The sequence below is a fragment of the Amborella trichopoda genome, chromosome 11 (assembly GCF_054954075.1).
Source record: "Amborella trichopoda isolate Santa Cruz 75 chromosome 11, AtrichopodaSantaCruz75HAP2 v2.0, whole genome shotgun sequence".
Taxonomy (NCBI): domain Eukaryota; kingdom Viridiplantae; phylum Streptophyta; class Magnoliopsida; order Amborellales; family Amborellaceae; genus Amborella; species Amborella trichopoda.
Genome location: NC_142346.1, coordinates 32,025,869 through 32,047,055, shown reverse-complemented (window position 1 = coordinate 32,047,055; position 21,187 = coordinate 32,025,869). Strand labels below are relative to the sequence as shown.

The following is a 21,187-nucleotide window of genomic DNA, read 5'->3' as shown; positions in this document are numbered from 1 at the left end:
TCCCCCTACCATCCAGCCGCCCAATTCTGATCAAGAGAGCCACTCGCCGTTTGGGGCGTACCTATAAAAAATATTAAAAATAATTTTTCGATAAAATATAATGATCAAATACCCCTTAAATCTTTTAGGGGTATTTTGGTCATTTTATTTTATTGAAAATATTTTTTTTATATTTTTCGCTAGTGTGGGTTTAATAGAGGAATGGGGATCCAAAATTTGGTGTCAAAACCGTTTATAGGGAAAAAATTTAAAAGTCCTATATGATGCAATTAGTATTGGACGCAGTAGGCTTGCAGTGCCTGAGGATAACTCCATTACATTATTTTTCGTTGCTTTGGTTTGTACAATATTGGGTAGCGTAATATCTGGCTTTATAGTATACTCATTGTACAAACATAGAACATGAAAATACTACCTTGTAGATGGTGGCTATCCTACTATGCATGGTTTGATAGGACCATATCTAAGAGTCTGTTACCAGCTGAACGAATTTACTTCAGGCCCATGAGCTCCTTAAAATCAGAAAGAGTTATTCAGCAAGCGGCTTTCGACGCTTAAAAATGTGGTGGAAAGGACATTTGGGCTTTGAAAGGCCAGATTTCTTGTACTTAAGAATCAAATGCGGTATCCTTTACGAACACATGTTGATGTAGTTATTGTATATGCAATATTGCACAACTACATCATGATGATACAAAGAGCCGATAGCAAAAAAGAGCTGTGTTTTTGAAGGAGGGTTGAGAGTGAACTGGTAATTAACAGAGATGATGGTTTCTCGCGATTGGCTCAGGGGCAAGCTGATCATGATGATGATGTTAGTTTGCGAGATGCCATGGTGATGCAGTTGTGGGAGTCCTACTTAAGTTGCTAGACGTTATTTGACTTATTTATTATCTTGCAAAGTATATTTATGTTAAACTGGGCTTTTATTGATTTTCAATTATATATGTTTAAACTATTACAGGTTATTGTCGAACTGTTGTGTTCATTCACTTGCATTTTCAAATATGTATATTTCAACTATTACAGGTTATTGTTGAACATCAATGGTGATATAAGTAGTGCTCAGGTTATTACAGGTGATTGTTGAATGGACCGATTTCTTACTACTTGCATTGTGCATGTGTGTTTAGATGGGCTGATTTCTTGTTGCTTGCATTTTCAATTACGTATGTTTAAACTATTAGAGGTTATTGTTGAAGGGGGTGGTTTTGTATATGGTTATCTATGGATGCATGGATTGTGAATGTTACTCGATTATGTATGTGTAAACTATTACATATTATCCCCATTAAGGATTTTTTTTACCAGTGCTCTAGGGTTTTGTATCAGTTACCAGGTTCTCTCAAAAACCCCCAAAATGGCAGGAAATTTGTTGATGAATGGAATATATAAGCAGTTTTTTTTTCCAAGTACTGCACATATTGGAAATGAGAGTAAGTGTTGTTTTTGGTTCATTGGTGCACTCATCCTTGGAAGAAATGGATTGCATTCAAGGCAACGTAGAGTTGCTGAATTGGTTGAAGAACTTGAAAAGAAAAAGTGCGAGTTTTTAAGTGTTACTAATTTCTAATCCAAATAATGCTTTCTAATTTGGTTTGGAATTCCTGTTAATTTATACTTGTTGAAATTCTCCACCTAATATTAGGTGGTGAATTTTGACAAATTTGGGACCAAGCATTGGAAAATGCTGTTGGATTTTCACCGAAATTAGGCGTAGAACTCAATAATGCCTGAAAATGCGATTGATGAGTGTGTATTGATGTGTAGTGATCTTGTTCTCTGTTTGGAAATCTGTTTGAACTTGAAGTTCTTTGCTATTTGCAGATACTTCGTTTCAGATTGGGATATTCTGTGTTATGCATATTGTCTGTTTGATAGTTTGACTTAGTAGAGGGACACATCTGTAAATGCATTGAAACTTAGATATTGTCTTGAAGTTGGCTGGATTTGCTCAACCAAGTTTTCTTCTTCTTCCTTCTTTTTGTCATCTCCATTAGCAATTGGTTTGAAATTAGTGGGATTCGAGTGACTTGTCTTGGTTATCTTGCTTTGGTACTTTTTTGAAGTTGGTTGTCTTGTCACCTAAGTTTATGATTTTTCATTTGTCATCACCAATGGATTTTTTTCCGCATTGTGCAATCAGATTTTGATTTCGAGTTCAAGCGGAACGACAAAGTGAGGTAGGGATTTCAAGACATTGGGATCATTATGGCCAACTTCTGATTTGGATGAGGCCTTCCCAATCGTGTGCAATGTCCATGTTTTTATCTCTTATCTCCCTCTCTGTCATCACTTTGGAATGATTGAAGAGTAAGGTCCAGCAGTTTATAGCAATGTATAGGGAAGTAAAAAACATTTTGAGACAACCAGGTTTTGGCTGGGATAAGGTTAATCGAATGGTAACTGCTGGATCGGTATATAGCTGTGAGTTGAATGAATTTGTTGTCTATTTCTTTGTGGTTTTGCAAGTTTAGGTGCAATGTTCACACAAATTCAATACATATGTGTATTCTTCTTACAGGAGTTTACTTATGTGACAAAGTACTTTGCCTATATACTTCAACGAATTGGAGAAGATATTTAACACAGATGCTTTAGATTGAAGCCATGTGGAAGGGGGAAGAAATAGGTGCTGATGTCTTCTTCAAGGGATCTCGGCATCTCAAGACTGTCTTTTTGAGAATCTAGACTTTCCTTTCATTAAAGTTCTAATTTTTGTCTAAATCTGTTTTTTTTTTTTTTTAAATGTTGGAAACATTGTGGGACAAACAACAATGTTATTTTATTGTTGAATGACAAACATCAGTGGTGAATGTATGTCTAAGTAGTGTTCAAGCTATTAAAGGTTATTATTGAATGGGCTGCTTTCTTATTGCTTGCATATGGATGCATTAATTGTGCATGTGTATTTGTATGTTGTGCTGAAGCTATTATGGCACAATCCAATAGAATACATGAAACCAAATCCATAATTGTCATGACCGCTGTATGTGTGTGTGTGCAAGTGTGTGTGAGGAGTAGCGAGAGAGCAAGAGAGTTTGTAATTGATTTAAAAATAAAATCATCGACAACCTACTTATGAAATTTAAACACCTATTCCACTTCATATTTGTAAAAAGACTCAATAAATTATATGACCACAATAGTTAATAAAATATATTGATTTCTATTTTGAGACAGTCGATTAAAAAACTAGTGATATGGTACATAATATTGAATTGAGGTTGTGCTTGACATTGTCTACAGACTTTGGAGGTTTAGAATACTTCTCTCACTCATCAATAAAACTCTCTTATAGCAACACACACTCTCTATCTCTCTCTTTCAATCCAAAGTATTTTACTTTCAATTGATATTGTATCTCAAAAAATAATATTCTACAAATTAATAAAAAATAAATAATATCTAGGTCTCAATTTTAACATTTTACATCTTGCCTATTTCAAGCTAGTCCAATACATATGCCCAGCACTTCTTTAACTTCTCAAGAGGTTATCAAACATAGAAACCACGAAGTTCTTAACTTCCCAGCAAACACATAAACCAAGAACTTCTTAACTTTATAGAAATGTTATCAAACACCTAAACCATAAACTTCTTCAAGAACTACTAATTTATAATTTTTTAGAAACTTCCAATTTCCAGTTCATCTTCTTGATTCCAGTTATCAAACGGACCCTAAAAGTAAATAGTTTCATTATATATAATACCTATTTTTCAACATATTTTATTAGGAAGTATGAATGAAATAAAACTTCACCGGGAAACATGGATTTTAAGGGGTATTTGATTAAAAAAATAAATTTGTTTACGAGAGGTATGGTTGCAAAGAAAAACAGTAGTAGGGTTATTGTATTAAAAAATATAAATTGGGGCATCAACATTTTTCACCATTAAACAAACTAAACAAAAATATTGTTCTCGACTTTAAATGTTGGAAAAATTACAAAATACATTTTAAAATGAACTATTTACGCAACTTACCTCCACCCCAATTTTTTCTCACACTTTTCTCCCTCAAAGAATCTTTCCTCGCAAAAAACCGTCCAACCCAAAAGTAACATAAAATAAAACTAAAATACCATCCTTTCTTTTCACACGGCCTTCTCTCTCCTGTTTCTTTTCACACAGCCTTCGGCTTCGGCAATAGAGGTCTGCGCTCCGACAGTCCTAATGCACACTCCGGCATCCGGCAGTGCTTTGTCTAAGCCACATCGCTTCGGCATACTGAGAACTGCACTCCGACAGTGATACTACACACTCCGACAGTCCGTTCCGACAATTTGAGAATGCACTCCAGTACTGAAAATACACGCTCCGACAGTTCGCTCCGACAATGTAGCACCGCGCTCCAGCAGTGCTTCGTGACATTCCACTCCGGTAGTAGTATACTGTGCTCCGGCACTACTTTATTTGGGATTGCGAATTGATTTGGTTTTATAAGAAGGGCATTTTTGTCTAAAAATTTTAAAAAATTTACCCTTGGGGGTTTTGAAAGGTTGTTTGGAAGAAAAAAGTGTGAGAAAAAAAAATTAAAGTGGAGGTAAGTTGCATAGATAATTTCTTTTAAAGTGTATTTTGTAATTTTCCCTTATATGTTTCCAGCCACGTCGAAAGGGGGACCACCCATTATTGATATTTAATGAATATGCACGAAATTCAGTAACAACGATGCTTGATGGCTCTCCCTCTTTGCAGGCACCCGTGAGTAAATATTAAAAAAAAAAAAAAAAAACTTCACAAATCCCATCATCTCTTTGTCCCTTCTGCAATTTACTCAAATTTTTTCACCGCCATCTCCCATTTTTAAGAGAACCCCACACTCCCCTCCAATTCAATGGCTCTATCCCTCACTCTCTCTCTCTCTCACTCTCTCTCTCTCTCTAAAGAGCCCACCCCACTCCACTCTGCAACACCTGCAGCATTTAACTCTCCTCAAACTCATTTTCCGAAGAACCATTCTCAGCAACTCTAAACTCCATTTCCAAGAAGCCCCAAATCTCTGAAACTCCAAACCATCTCAGGTTTCAGTCCCCTCTAACTCCAACTCCCAACCACATTGGCAATAAACCCCATCTCTGCCACTTTGCAACAAAGTCTATAAAGCTTCAAACTTTGCAGCTTCAAGCTCCATTTCTGAGAACCTCATCTGTGAAACTCAATCAAAGCCTCCAAAGTTTCTCTAGAGCTTCAAATCCCTTTCTGAGAACCCGAGTCTCTGTAACTCCATTGAAGTCTCCAAATCTTGCCTTACGTGCAGCTCCAAACTTCATTTTTAAGACACCCTATATCTGAGAGTCAAGGAAAGCTCCCCTCTCTAAATCATCAATACCATTTCTTACCCAGAGCTTCCTTCTCTGCAACTTCAAATACGTTTCCAACCCCTCTGTCCCTCTCTAAAGCTTCGGTTTCACAAATCCAAGCACATTTCTAAGAATCTGCATTCTTGGCAACTCGAAAGCTTCTCTCTACAAACCCATTTCCATTCTGAAAAGCCCATCTCACTAACGACACGAAAGCATCCGAAACTTGTCTCAGCAGCTCCAGATCCATTTCCAAAGAAAACCCCCCATCTCTGAAATCCCCATTCCTTACTCAATCAGTGCCTCAACAATGTCATCTCTTCACGGAAACGGCCATGGCCCTTCTCTTTTCAGCAGAGAGCAATGGAGCTCGTCATCAAAGAGGTGGAGCAGGAAAGCAGCCTCAACAGAGCAAAAAACACTGGACCACATGCACGGGCTTTTGCAACAACTGAACCAGAGGGAGCCATTGATGAGAAGAAGAGTGATGGTGGTTGTGGATTCATCAAGCTCTTCAAGGCATGCAGTTATGTGGGCTCTTACTCATATTGCTAATAAAGGTGATCTTGTCACTCTATTCCAGGTCATAGAGCCAGGACATAGAGCTGCTTCCACCGAGGTTCCTTCTGATCTTGCTCGCTCACTTGGTGCTCTATGCAAGGCCTGCAAATCTGAGGTAATAATCAAGTTTCTATTTTTATTTTCCTTTTCTTGTAGAACTTAGTAATGGAGTTCGACAGTAGATATTGAAGGAAGTGACATTGTTTCTTTGGGCAGAGATGCCTTCCTAAAAATGGTCTAGTGGGCGAGTCGTTACAGAATAACGGATCTCTCTCTCTCTCTCTCTCTCTCTCTCTTTGTGATACCATCCTAAAGTAGCATTAGTACGTGGTTTCATTACATGGTTTTGTTTTCTCTCTCATCCTAAAACAGCCTTAGTATGTGAGTTTACTTACTCCATGATTTTGTGCATTTGGAGATCGCAGTCCTGTCTCTTATGTGAGAGTTTACTTCACTTCTTGATTTTGTGTATTTGGAGATGACATACTCTCTCTCTCTCTCTACACCATCCTAAAACGGCCTTGGCGTGTGAGATTACTTCACTCCATGGTTGTGTATTTGGAGATCACAGTTCTCTCTCTCTCTCTCTCTCTCTCTCTCTCTCTCTGATCTAGTATTGGTTGCCAAGGTTGGAGAACTTGTCAATTGTTTTGCATTGTATAATCTTTTGTTGATCTTGGGTAATCAAATCCTAATCATCAAAAAGAAAAAATCTTTCACCTTCCCGGATCAAGTATCCAGTTTCAGTTTTGCTTGATTGTGTGTTGGTTTTACTTTTCACTATTGGGATACCATAAGTGGTCACTTACTTTCTTTGCATTTATTCGTTGGAGGCCAGGTTGATGTGGAGGCTCTAGTAATCCAAGGACCCAGATCCTCCACTGTGATCAGTCAGGTCAAGAAGCTTGAAGCCTCTGTTCTGGTCTTAGGCCAGAAGAAGCCCTCCCCACTAGGCTGGTAATCTCTCTCTCCCTCTCTCTCTCTCTGCCCCAAGCCCTCTGAACTTATCTCAATCAAGTCTTATTACATGTTGCAGCATGTTCAGGAACAGCCATGAAGAGTTTGTGGACCAGTGCATCAACAACACTGATTGCCTTACACTTGCTGTTAGGAAACAGAGCAAAGGCATTGGGGGTTACCTAATCACAAGCAGATGGCAAAAGAATTTCTGGCTTCTTGCTTAATCATGGACAACTCAGGCTAAGTGGTAGTTTGGCTAACTAATCATGAGTCTCTTGAATCTGGAGAATTCAGAAAGAGTTGTAACCTCAAATGGGGCCATCAATTCAGTCCAAATTAATTCAGATGAAAGAACTTCTGATATTGACCAATGTAAAAATTTCCATTCGGAATTAGAATAAGATGGGTTCCTCTCTGATCTTTATTGTGCCAGTGATATGAATATTTTTGGGTAAATTTGAAATATCGAGATATAAAATATCAGCTGATGACATGGGTGGAACATAATCACCTTCTATGCATTGTAGATGTGTCGCAAATATCAGAAATAGAAGCCTCTCTAAGCTCAAAGCACAAGATAAACTTTAAGAAGAAAGAACAAGAAAAAGAGAGCACGCCTCAAGCCAGCAGATGAGTTACGAAAATAAATAAAAAAACATAAACATATAGCACTGTGAGGTACTCCATGATAACGATAATGAAATGATTCTATAAATTATTGAAAAGCATATTTACATTGGTGTTACAGGATAACCATGACTAGACCTTTTCGTCAAGCTTATCACTTACAAGAGGCAGCATCTCTACCCTGTTTCCACCCATTCGTGGCGTCCCTAAGCGTGGGGTTCCTGGCTGTTGAGAGAGTTTGTGCCTAACATACCCATAGAATGTGCACCCTGAGAGAGTCACTGCACATCCAAAAGCATTCAAAGCTGGAATGGGATTTCTAAATACCAGCCAAGAAACCATTACAGCCACTGCAACCTGCAGATTATGGAAGGTTTTGAATTGTCTTAGCTTCTGATCACATTGAGAGAGGGAGGGAGAGGGAGGGAGAAGAATAATCACCTTGAGATTGCCTGCTACATTGAAAGTTACTGCTGTTGTGGAATGGATGACATAGAAGATTGAGAAGTTGAGACAAAAGGCGAAGACACCTGACCCAAAAATTATGAGAAGCGACGAGTCGAGTTGTTGGTGGTGGGTTTGTACCCATTGCACAACCCCAGAGCCTTCTAGTAAGAGAGCTGGCACCGCCAAGATCATGGTGGCAAATGGGGCCATGTAGTATACAGTGTTTATGCTACAGATGCGGAAAGATAGAAGTTAGTAGCAATCTAAACTTCCAAAATGGTATGATTCACTGCATTGAAAATTGCAGAGCAGATAACTGCAACTAAAAAGGCAGATGATGGCAAACTTGACCATGGACTGAACAGCAAATTCCTTGAAGTTTGATCTAAATCATATATTTCTCTAATAAATCTGTTAGAGAAATAGAATGAGAGAGAAAACAAAACAAAACCGGTAAGATCACTGCTTTGAAATCACCAGGCAGATAATTGCAACTTAGGAAGCGGATGATGGCAAATTGAACATGGACGTAACAGCAGATTCCTTCAAGTTTAATCTCAAACCATCTATTTCCCCAAAACATTTGTGTGTGTGAGAGAGAGATCCTTTGACCAAATAATTTGAAAGCTCTCTAATATCTAGTATCCAGTGAAATCGCACTGAAGTACAATTGAAATAAATGATAATCATGTTGAGTAGACAACACAGAAAACCTCAAAGGAACACTAAACAAATCATGAATAAGCATGTCATGCAGCAGGGAAGGGAAAGAGAAACTATGAGATATGCTTTCCTCCATTTTCAGGGTTATAAAAGAAACTAAATTCTTAAACATGTATGCTAGAGGATTAACCCAACACTCCTCCATTTCAGGGTTATAAAAGAAACTAAATTCTTAAACATGTATGCTAGAGGATTAACCCAACACCACATTTCACAATCCCCCTCAAGAAAAGAAATAGCATACCCAAATGAAACCCAACAGGTGGTATGTAACCAATGGTTACATGTAACCAATGGTTACATAAGCACAAACAAGGGCAATTCAAAGGAATGAAATTTACCATCTCAACCTTATACCTAGTCAAGAAAATTGTGATCAAAATTAATTGACCCAACTCGTTTCGTATATTATCCAATGGAAAACATAACTTGATCCACAAGGTAACGATAACAAAATGACCAATGTCAATTATCACTGTAAAATCAAATGAGCATGATGGGGCCTTAGTAACCCACGAATGTATCCACTTGCTCCCGGTGTAATTCCAAAATCCCTGGCTTGGTCATCAAATTAGATTGAGAAAAATCCTACGACCATGTGGACTGGGAAATCCTAGATGAAACCTTATCTAGAATGGGATTCGGGCCCCTTTGGTGGAAATGGATCCAAGGTTGTATCTCCAAACCCCAGTTCTCGGTCCTCATAAACAGCACCCCCCTGGGTTACTTTCAAGCTTTGCGAGGACTCCGACAAGGGAACCCCCTCTCACCGTTTCGATTTGCTATAGTGGTTGAGGTTTTTAGTGCCTCAATCTCTTGACCGTAGAGCGCGGGTTGCCTTTCAGGCTTCCAAGTGGCAAGGTCGAGTCCCTCGATTTCTAGCCATCAATACACCGACGATACCATCCTATTTTGCAATGCCTCCCACCAAGAAGTTAATTACTTAATGCTTTTTCTTCAATGTTTCAAGCTGGCTACAGGCTTTAGGCTGAACCTAGAGAAAACTAAGATGACTGGGATTTGCCTTGACCAGGCTTTGGTCCAAAGCTTTGCCAGCAACTGGGGGTGTGCTGTAGAGGCCTTGCCCTCCTCCTAACATGGCCTCCCATTATGCACTAGCCTTCCTCGAAGCCAACTCTGGAGCCCTGTCATAGACAAAGTCGAGAGACGGTTGGCTTCGAGGAAAGGGAGATTCCTTTCCCCTGCTGGTACTCTAGCATCCCCCTTCTCTGCATGTCCCTCTTGTTTATGCCAGCGGCAGTTGTTGCTAGATTGGAAAAGCTTCTATGGTCCAATGAAGGAGCCCACAAATTCCACCTAATCAATTGGGTCAAGGTTTGCCAACCCAAAGCTCTAGGGGGTCTTGGCATCCGGGACCTTAGGACCATCAATCTAGCCTTAATGGGGAAGTGGTGGTGGTGATTTCCTACCGAACCCAACCACCTCTGGAGAGAAGTGGTTACACGCAAGTACTGCCGAGACAGCCACAGTTGGCTCCCATCTTGTAGAATGAGAGGCAATATTTCAGTTTTCTGGAGGTCCGTGCTGCACAGTTGCCAGTTTTTCCTCAACCATATTCAATCCATACCCTGAAGAGGCCCCAGGGTCAGATTTTGGCACGATATTGGGGTAGGATCTTTGGCCCTCAAGGATATGTTTCCTTCCCTTTGCCTTCTTGCCCGCAATCCCTCCTCATCGGTGATTGAAAGTGTTGCTGGCCCACTTACTGCGAGATCATGGAACCCAAACTTCAGGAGACCATTAGCTGATCACGACCAATTTTTGGATCTCTCGGCCTTGCTTCATTCAGTATTTCTTTCACCTACAGGAGAGGACAAGATTGTTTGGTCCCCTTCTCCCTCAGGTTCATTCACAGTTGCTTCCTTTTACTGAAGCCTCTCCTCCCTGCCTTCAACTCCCGCTGCTCTCCCTCCATAGTATAGCCAAGGCTTGGTGCTCCTTCTTGCCCCCAAAATCCAGTTCTTTACTTGGATAGCTCTCCATGAAAGGGCCCTTACACTCGATCAATTACAGCGCAGGGGATTACCCTTGCCCAACAGATGCATTATGTGCTTCCAAGCCAAAGAAACAAATCAACACCTTTTCTTACACTACAAAGTGGCCTTGGCCCTTTGGACTGACCTACTCCTTCTCTTCAGTTAGCTGTGCGTCATTCCGCAGTCTGTCCATCACCATTTCTCCACGTGCTTCGAACCCCTAGGAAAAATTCAGGGAAACTCCTGTGGAGAGCCTCCATCTCAGCCACTTTATGAATCATTTGGATAGAAAAGAATAATAGAACTCTTTAAGAGGGGAGAGAGCCTCTACCCTAACCCTTATCGAAAAGAGGAGGTCACTTGTCACCTTTTGGTTTCCTTCACGGATCTTCACCACCATTGGCTGGCATTGCTTCATCTTAGGACCCAGAGGATCCCCCGTGCTTCCTTATGAGGCTGCCGGAACCAGGGTTATCAGGTTAAATTTGATGGTTGCTCTCTAGGCAACCCAGGTCCCTCCGGCATTGGAGGCAACCTGGGTCCCTCTGGCATTGGAGGCCTGTATAAGAATTATAAAGGCCTAATACTATTCTCTTTTGCTTTGCCAATTGGAGTTGCGGACTCAACTATTGGAGAGGCCAAGGCATTGCTCGAAGGCCTTAGAAGGCTAGATTACAATTGGAACACACAGGTGTTAGTAGAGGGTGACTCCAGAAACACTGTTGCTTGGGCCTCTGGTATTGCCCCTTGTCCGTGGAGACTTAAGACAACATCTTAGTTGAAATTGTTCACCTCTTGAGCAGTATTCAAGTCCCTTGGAGACACATTCATAGGCAAGCTAACACTGAGGGATATGCTCTAGCACGGGAGGGAGCTAGCCTCAAATCTCCCAAAGGGATCATAGACTATTCTTAAGCCCGCACCACATTCATTTTCTCTAATTTGTAGAGCATTTTTTGACTCCCAGGGGCTTTGTATAGGGCACCCAGTTAAGGGGAATGCCTAAATTTTGCATTTACTCTTACCATGTACCTCTTATTACTATCAATACAAATAGTCTACTTTCTAGTCTACTTTCTTTAAAAAAAATCAAATGAGTAGATCGTCATGGATGAATAGTGGGCCATATAGATGAACTATAGACAAGTTTGATGCGACCCACTCCTCCCAATACTGTTCAAACCAGTGATTTAAAACACAAAGAGTCGAAACGGACTCGCCCGGTTCGACACGGGAATCGGTCACCCTGTGTCGATTCCTTTAAAAAGCGTAGACTCGCCCCGTTCTAGAGGAGAATCGTCGATTCTGAACAGTAAATCGTTCGAATGGCGTCACAAATCGGAGTCTGACATCACAAATTGGCTATAAATCGCCGAATCACTGGATGAAAGCATTTTTGTAATTTAGTTAAAAATCGGGACAACAAAGGTCGTTTTACAAGGAAGGCCACATGTACCTCATGCTACATCACGCTACCCACTATTCTGAACACGCTAACGAGTAAGGTATTGAGGAGGTATTTATGCAACTCAAACTTCTTTTACTGCTTCGATGTGGGATTCGAACACGGTAATTCAATATATTCCATTATTATGGAAAGCAAAACACTCGGTGACATGGTGCAATTGCTTATCACTTACGATTTCGTCTTGAACGTCCCAAGTTCAAACCTAGGCACTATCCAACGTCTTGTTTGTTTTCAAAAAAAAAAAAAAGAAGAAGAAAATAATGTTGTCAAAAAAATAAAAGGAAAAAAATAAAAATTAAAAGGTAATACTTTGTTTTCAAAAAAAATAAAAAGAAGAAAATAATGTTGTCAAAAAAAATAAAAGGAAAATAATAAAAAATAAAAGGTAATACAACATTTCTTGTCAAAAAAAACAAAAAAGGTAATACATCTTCTTATTTTTCTTGTTAGAAAAAAAAAAAGGTAATATAACAAGTATTTTTTGTCAAAAAAATAAAATAAAAGGTATAAAAAAATAAAAGGTACCTTGGCAACGTCATTTTCTTATTTTTCTTGTAAAAAAAAAACAAACGGTAATACAAAAAAAAAAAAAAAAGGTAATACAACATCTTCTTATTTTCCTTGTCAAAAATAAAATAAAAAGATATACAACAAGTATCATATTTTTCTTGGATACAACAAGTATTTCTTGTCAAAAAAAATAAAAGGTATTTCTTAATCCAACAATTATTTCTTAATACAACCTAGAAAGTCTAATTATGGTTTTTTATTTTTATAACATGGTGATCTTTAACATAAATTTAGGAATATTAATTTAAAGATAGGGTTCATACAATGAGGCCATTTGAAATCTCTCTCTTTCTCTACTAACAATCTCTTCCACTAAATTTATTCAAGAAACTTAAAAAATTAAATTTTTGAAAAATAAGTGTTATTTCGAAAATTGGTACGCATTCTAATAATTACTACATTGATAACCAAATCTTTTATTTTATTTATTAATTTATTTGCATTATAAATCATGTAATGTAGTATTTTTCTTACAGTTGTCAATAATACATTTTAAATTAGATGATATTATACGATATTTTAGATTTGTTATTATTTGTATAATAAATAATTATAAAATGTAAACCAACAATTTCAATTTCAATATACAATATTATAGTTAGTTAGGTTGTAATAATTTTGGATTATAGTTAGTTAGTTAGGTTGTAATAATTTGGGTTTTTTTTAGTGGATTAGGGTTTCCACCAATTCGAGATTTTAATGGCCATTTTTTCATCGATTTAATCCATTAATTATTGTAGTCCATGTATAATTATATATTTAATTCATGATAATTCTATGATTTTTCTTTTGTGTGATGCAAATTTATTGGTTAAAATAAGTTCATACACGGAAAAAACATCTCAATATTCACAAATTGATGAAAAAAATAAAAGTTAATAATGTAGTACCCCCATTTCTTATTGGATTCCTAAAAAATAGCATTTATAATGAAATTTAATAACTTTTTTGGATTTTTTTTAAGGTTTAATCTGACCGATTCGGCCGATTCCCGATCCGAATCGCCGATTACCGATCCGAATCGCCGATTCACCGATCCGGATGGGTTTTTAGGATGCCCGATCCGGGGCACCAATCCGTTTTTTAAACCACTGGTTCAAACCATTGATAGGAAGGAGGCCTCAACCCATGAGCTAAGAGACTGTAAGAACTACAGTTATTTTTTGGGTGAAAAACACCAAAGCTTTCAAGGCCCAAGCCACCATCAACTACATGAGCAACTGGAAAGCTTTGCTTGCTGTCAGATCACACATGATCTCACGTTCTTCCCTTTGGAGGCCACCAGACCAGGGGCACATTATAACGACGCAAATTTTTTGAGCATGGTGAGCACGTGCGGCGACGAGAAGAAGAGACAAACGCCATGCATAGAAGAAATCGTTGTAGCGCATGAAGGGAGAGGGCACCGTGCATGAATTGGGCTATCGCCGGCTGAGAAGTGAGCTATCCCTGTTGAGAAATGGACTAATGCCGGTTGTGTTGTGTGTGTAGGGCCGGCTGTGTTGTGTGTGTAGCGTCGGCTGTGTTGATTGATGAGCACGTGGCCACGCACGGGTGGTGTAATGTAGTCTAGGGAGTTTCTTTTCTCTCATGTGTGTCAAGTGGTAAAGGCTTTTGTACCCACAATAATGCTTGTCTCCCATGCTTGCTGAGCCCATAATAATGATGTCCCCCATGCTTGCCCTTCTCTCTCCCCTCTTGCATACCACTTGTTATTTGTGTGATGCCACTTGTCCATTATACGCTTCCACCATATGTGATTATTTATACCCCATCACCTTTTCTCCCTTTGTCATTTGACCTTTCCAAGCCTTGTCCCTTAAGCTTGGACCTTAGCCATTGGAGCTGGGCAGTCAAGGTGAAGTTGGAGAAAGACTTTGGAGTTTCATTTACAGTAGGTAAATGGATCTAGCTTCCATGTTTTCCTACTTTTGTTCGATGCAAGCTATTTAGATCATCAAAGTGTGAAGCCCAAACATGAATATGGATGTGATCGTAAATATGTGTGTGAATGTATGACATTGAGATCTGGCCGGAATGTGCTCTGTATTATCCAAAACTGTGACTCTTATTCGTGTGATAGGTAGAGTAATGAAAATATCTATGATAGTTATGAAATTTAGTGAGAAAGAACCCCTGTGAATCTATTTTAAGATGGAAAAGACCTTGTTTTAATATTTATTTTAGTTTGGATGTTATTAGTCATTTTCTGAAATATGCCAAAACTGTGAAATGGAATACCAAGGAATTTACATACTTTTGTGATGAACTTTTGACTAAGCAAATGATATCCAATTGGCCTCAAATCACCACCATTTGAAAGGTCTATGAGTCTATTTTGAGTTTGGTGTTTATGACTAGCTGAAATTCTTGATAGTTTTGAAGATATGGCTCATTCTATGAACGTATGTCACTGTTAGCAAACTGTGATAATTTCCAGGAATGTTACTTTTGTTGTACTGAGAGTTTGACTAAGCAATTGGAGTCCAAATGACACAAAATCACTGCCATTGGAAAGATTTATGAGTCTATTTTAATGTTCATGTTCACATCTTGCTCTAGTTCTTTATTTATGTAAAGTTATACTTCGAAACATGCCAGTAGATCACTGTAGACAGTTTTGGTACAAAAAAAAAACACAAAACTGATGCCTCTGATGTCAAAGGTTTTGACTGACCAAATAAGGTCCGCTTTCTTCCAAACCACTACCGTTTGAAAGATTTTGGAGTAAGCTTGAGATCACATGTATAGCACTTTTCGAAATTCTCCCTAATTTGAGAGTTATATGATTAATTATAACAATATGTCACTGTGGACAACTTTTATAAAACTCAGAATTTATGCCTCTGTCGCCATGGATTTTGACTGACCAAAAGGGGTCCATTTTCTTCCAAACCGCTGCCTTTTTAACGGTCCATGAGTAAGCTTAAATTCACATGTTAAGCACTTTTTGGAATTTCTTCTGGCTTGTAAGTTATGGAGTAAATTTTAACGACACGTCACTGCCTTCACTACACAACAGATTTCAGATGAAATATCTCCATTCTTTTGAACTTTTGAAGGGCCAAACAAGGTCCAATTGTTTTCAAACCACCCCGATTTGAAGGATAGGTGCGTTTAGTACAAAAAACATGGTTTGGAACCATCTTCAAACTCTAAATGGTCCAAGGGTTACGACCCTAATGGTAAGCGCACATCATTGCCCTTGATGGCAGGAACTGAGCGGTAAGGCTTACCTAAAATGATGTTAATGTTATTATGGTATTGTCATTGTGATACTGTTCAAATGTGATGTGCCTACCAAAATGTGATATTGCTGCAACCATGATGAGATACTGATATCATCCTAATGTGCTGCTTATGTGTTATGTGAATGGGTACCTACTGTGTGAATGATGGTACCGTGCTGCTTATGTGTTATGAGAATGGGTACCTATTGTGTGAATGATCGTACCGTACCGCTTATGTGTTATGTGAATGGGTACATACTGTGTGAATGATGCTACCGTGCTGCTTATGTGTTATGTGAATGGGTACCTACTGTGTGAATGATGGTACCACGTTGCTTATGTGTTATGTGAATGGGTACCTACTGTGTGAATGATGATACGGTGTTGTTTATGTGTTATGTGAATGGGTACCTACTGTGTGAATGATGGTACCATGCTGCTTATGTGATATGTGAATGGGCACCTACTGTGTGAATGATGGTGTTAGCAACTAAGATCTTTCCCTAACTCCCCATGATAGGACGGGAGTCAGGATGTGAATGTGAATATTTGGGAACGTCACCCCCCCCTAGATCTATATGAGCACTACGCAATGGGTCACCCTTTGGTAGTCCGATATTGTGATACTGTGACTGTTATGTGATTTACTTGACATGCTTTGAGCGTATCGCATGGCCATGACTGACACCAGTGAGGTGCGCACTAGGTGATACGTGACTTTCCCGGCAATGCCTTGTGCAAATTGCATCGTCCGAGATGGGTAATCGCCTGAGTTATGTAATTGACTCGAGCTGTGTGATTGACCTGAGTTATGAAATTGACCTGAGATATATGATTTACCTAAATTATATGATCGATTTGCGAGATATGGGATTGGCCTGATGAATAGGGCTAAAAAGTGGGTTGTGTCTGTTGATTTTGTTATGCTCTCTTGTTTGTGTGGATCTGTTGAAATCTGATACATTGCTAGTGTATATGATATCTGACATCTTATATTGTGCCTGCTCTACCATGAAAAGCATCATGCTATAATTGTGATGCATGACTCATGTTCTATGAGCATGGCTTAGAACCTTGATTCGTGTTGTGTGATAATAATCATAAGAAGGGGAAGCATGATACTGTGATCTACTTACTGGGCTTTTTAGCTCATTCCTTTGCTTCCATTCTTGCAGTTTGTCTGCTGCAGGTCAAAGAAGGCGGGAGGTGATCGTGTTTGGTGGACTGAAAGCCCGCGCTCGACGAGTGGATCTCTGTCCTGGTGTAAGTGTTTGTTAGTCGTCGGCCACGCAATGGTTGTTTTATGAAGTTATGTATTTTGTGGTCAGGTATGTAGTGCCTTGGATGAATTGTAATATTTTGGTTATCGTAATTATGATTTTTGGATAATGCATATTGATATGAATGGTTTTAATTTATCCAGCTTTTGTTGTTGTTTCTTGTGGGAGTTTGTGCTTTTTCTCGTGGTTTGTTTTGATTCCGAATTTATAACACGTGTTGATGCCACTCCCACCGGAGTGACGTACGTGACCTCCGGTCGTGATCCCGCACTCTATCGCCCTCCGGTTGGGTATGGTAGGGGGGGGGGCAGGGTCGTGACATGCATCAATCTCAAAAACTTTAACTGGACCTCCCAAGGCAACCCTGGCCCAACAAGTTCAGGGACGTGTTCCACGACCACCAAGGGAACGCCCTCCTCTTTTTCTCAGTTTCTCAGCGTTACTGATTGCACTAAACCATTGCCCCCCTCCTTGAGGGCAGCAAAAGATTTAACCCAACCTTGGGTCCCTCTCTAATGGTAGAGGGTGACTCTGGAAACGTTATTTCCTGGGCCCTAAGGTCCTCCCCTTGCCCATGGCTGCTCAGGCATTTATTTGATCATATATTTAAATTGTGCAGGCCTAGCCATATCTCCTATCAGCATACTTGGTGGAAGCCAATGCCGTAGTTGATGCACTCGGTATACATGGTGTGAATGCAAATACCTGTTTAGAAACTGTTTGCGCAATGGTCCCACTCTTTTTTGGTTTTCTTATTTTGTATTACTATTTTTTGGTTCATTTGCGGTTCCTCACCACTACTCTTGGATGTATAGAGGACCCGAGTGCCATTTTTGTTTTACCGTTCACGTTTGCTCACAAATCTATGAAATTTAACCTACACTAAAAAAGATAACATCTAAAGTCACGTAGTTATTAGGGGCATATGGATCATGTCATATGGGTCCTTCTTCAGAAGCTATACTTACACCCACTGTAAGTGGCCCAAACAGGAAGGGATCAACATTTATATGTAGAACTTTCTCGTGGAGCCAGAAAGCAAATACTGAAAAACCAAGTTCCATAATAATGGTGTACTCACAGATTTTGATTTCAATTTCAAAATCTAGTACTCTTTGTACCAGTGTACAAAAACTGGAACTCAGTGGCCAACTGGGTCACAATCAAAACCAAGTCAATTTGTTATGTCTTCCAAAAACAAATTTTTCACACTTCTGTTTCAAGAATTTCAAACGAGCAAAAATACATATAAAGGGAACTGAACCCTAGGTCATTATCTAAGCATTCCACAATGTCACAGCATGAGAAAAAGATAATTGAATCTGAAAAAGAGCTTACATAAAAAGGAAAAAATGAATCACAACAAGTTTTTCATTTAAAAAATTCACCCCCAAGTCTGAAATGGGCAAAGGGTAGGCTCAAAAGGATGTGGTTGGAATTAGTCTGAAAAGATATGGGGACTTATGGCTTCATCGAGGATATGCCTTTAATAGAGCAGAATGGAGAACTAGAATTCATGTAGCCAACCCCAATTAATTGGGAAAAAGCTAAAATGATGATGATGATGATGACCCCCAAGTCTAGTAGAGTTGATTTAAATAGGTTTTAAAATTGCTTCATACAGTGACTATCTTTACCAGATTGACTATTGATGCGTTCAGCTTTCCAACAACACAATTCACCAGGATGTCCATTTAGAGTGGTCCGAAGCTCAAATTAGAAATAACTTTAAGTGAGATCTATGAACTTTTAAATCTACATATTTCCAAATTCTGGCATGTTGAGGTCCAAATTATCGAACCTGCTCGTAAAATCAATTATTAACTCTAGCATTAGTTATATTTAGATTTAAATTAATTAGGAAAGTTGAGTCCTCTTCAATTTTTAGCAACATGTCAGTCTTTCCAACTTGCAATCAGAAGATAGTTTCCTTCTATGCAAGTCTAGAAACATTCTTGCCTTGTTTGTAAGGGTCAAGTTTCCAAAAACTAGGAAGGAACTAGTTACCTCATAATTGTTGGAAATGACTCTGAATCCAAATTGTTTTAGGAATCAGAATCCCGGAATCACGGGGGGCTAGAAGATTCATGTTTTTGGAAACGACCGTATGAGAGGAATCGTTGGAAAAAGAGATTCCTATTTTATAAGAATTGAGACTCGACCAAATTGGAATCGACCATACCAAATTTGGAATCGACCAATATGGAATCAAGATTCCTAGGCATTTCGAATCGAGATTCAACACAGATTGGAATTGAGATTCATAGCAAACAAGAATGAAGCAAAACACATGGATAGATAGTGATAGATTTAAAAATTAGTAGGAGATTATATATTGCATGAATTAAAAAAATAACACATGTATACAGATTATAGAGATTTTGACATTAAATGCTAGCTGAAGATTGCATATTGTGTGTAATTATAGAATAAAAGATACAATACCTTTGATACACTACTTTCATTAGACACTTCTGGAAATATTGCACAGAGAGAGAAGGGGTGCCCCGGGAGGGGGGGTGGTTGTTGCTACAGTTTCTTACTTTTTCCACCCCTCGGGCTGCCATGAAGAGTTTCTATGTGACAACAGAAGATGATGAAGACACTCTAGGGGTGGGTCCAGGTGAAGGCTAGCTTGGTTCGCGTGTAAAAAGTGGAGACACTCTAGACTTTTACATTTAAATGTTGTGGAACCAAAATTTCAGCACTGCATTCATCGGATTATTGTTCGGAGCACATATAAACTATGGAAGATGATCATCTCCAGTTCCGGTTTCCAAATAACTGAAATCAAAATCCATAAACATTTAAAACAATTTATAAGTCACATATTCATGCACTTACAATATTAATATTTGATTTTGTGGTATTACAATTTAAAAAAAAAAAAAAAAAGATCAAGGTCTTATGAGGGTGGAAACAAAATTTGATGTTCGTTGTATCATGCATCTACGAAACACGGTAGGAATCTAGATTTGCAAGCAATCGAATCAAGTATCGTTATATGTGGAAACCAGTTTCAACAAGTGTAGGATCGAGATTCACCAATTGCGAAATCGAGAACTAGTAAATATAGGAAACGAAATTCTATAAGCTTTGGAATTCATCATCATCATCCAAGCCTTAAACCAATTATTTGGGGTTGGCTACATGAAACCTATTCCTCCATTCTTCTCTATCAAGGGCCATACCCTCAGTAAGACTATCTATATAAGTGTTAGAATTGAGATTCTTAAAATAAGGAATCGAGACTCCAAACTTCACAGAAACGTGTTCCGTGAAGATTCCTTGTCAAACTCTTCGAATAGGGGCTCCAAATTGGAATCGTGACCTTTGGTAAGAGATTTGGGTAACCATGAGTTACCTATCAAAAAGAATGCAGAAGATTAGAAAGTATACGAAAATAGAGAAAGCATGCGTCCCAAGCTAAGTCAAATAAGGATCCAAGCCTCTATAAATACCCATGTAGGCCTAAGGCAAAAATAATTCAAGTTTGAGTAATAAAAATTGGGTTTCAATTGCATTAGAAGCCACCTTTAGAGGAGAGATTCCTCAACTCTTCCAGGTCGTGGAGTTTTCTACAACTAGCATAGGATTGGGAGAGTACCCGCTCAAAGGTTAGAGCTCCTTTTCTGTTTTTGATGGAGTCTAGAGATATTCACAAAACAACCTAGATTGTGCTTTAGAGATTCTTCCCACATAAGTAAGGCTCCTTCTCCTTTCCCTCTAGTGTGATGCTTCCCCATACCAAATTCGTCACCTTAAATTCCCAGGTCCTATTTGAACTAGGAGACCTTTAAACTCCAAAAACCCTGCTGCCCCACACACGTGTACACTTCTGCAGAAGCCAAGCCCAACTTGGTCCAACATTTTGGTATCAGAGCTTCAGGTATATCAATCTGAATAGGTCATACATATGGCTCTCATCTCTCTTAAAACCAAAGGAATGAGCTGCTAATGCAACTAGTGGATCCAATGAACACCATGTGAGAAAGTCTCAACGTATTGGTTGGAGAAA

At 38.8% G+C, this 21,187-nt stretch overlaps 2 protein-coding genes and 1 long non-coding RNA gene across 4 annotated transcripts in view; 2 read left to right on the top strand and 1 right to left on the bottom strand.

Moving 5' to 3' along the window:
- The first annotated feature begins 1,167 nt into the window (after positions 1–1,167).
- LOC110008544 (uncharacterized) lies at positions 1,168–2,857 on the top strand. Its single transcript, XR_002283508.2, has 2 exons — positions 1,168–2,427; positions 2,525–2,857. It is a non-coding gene; the product is annotated as an uncharacterized LOC110008544 (long non-coding RNA).
- Positions 2,858–3,900: 1,043 nt separating this feature from the next.
- LOC18449092 (Adenine nucleotide alpha hydrolases-like superfamily protein) lies at positions 3,901–7,247 on the top strand. Its single transcript, XM_011630572.3, has 3 exons — positions 3,901–5,982; positions 6,706–6,824; positions 6,904–7,247. The coding sequence occupies exons 1-3, from the start codon at positions 5,617–5,619 to the stop codon at positions 7,049–7,051; spliced, it is 633 nt and encodes a 210-aa protein (XP_011628874.1). The 5' UTR covers positions 3,901–5,616; the 3' UTR covers positions 7,052–7,247.
- A 269-nt stretch (positions 7,248–7,516) lies between these two features.
- LOC18449091 (GDP-mannose transporter GONST5) overlaps positions 7,517–21,187 on the bottom strand; it is a 33,504-nt gene continuing 19,833 nt past the window's right edge. The window contains exons 4-5 of one of the 2 annotated variants that reach the window (XM_006859140.4): positions 7,896–8,130; positions 7,517–7,811 (exon numbers count right to left, since the gene is read on the bottom strand). In XM_006859140.4, coding sequence (XP_006859202.1) covers positions 7,587–7,811; positions 7,896–8,130 — 460 coding nt within the window. In that variant the 3' untranslated portion in view covers positions 7,517–7,586. Of the gene's footprint in view, positions 7,812–7,895; positions 8,131–13,603; positions 19,954–21,187 lie in introns of those variants that run through there. The other variant, XM_088851674.1, reaches the window with a different exon arrangement.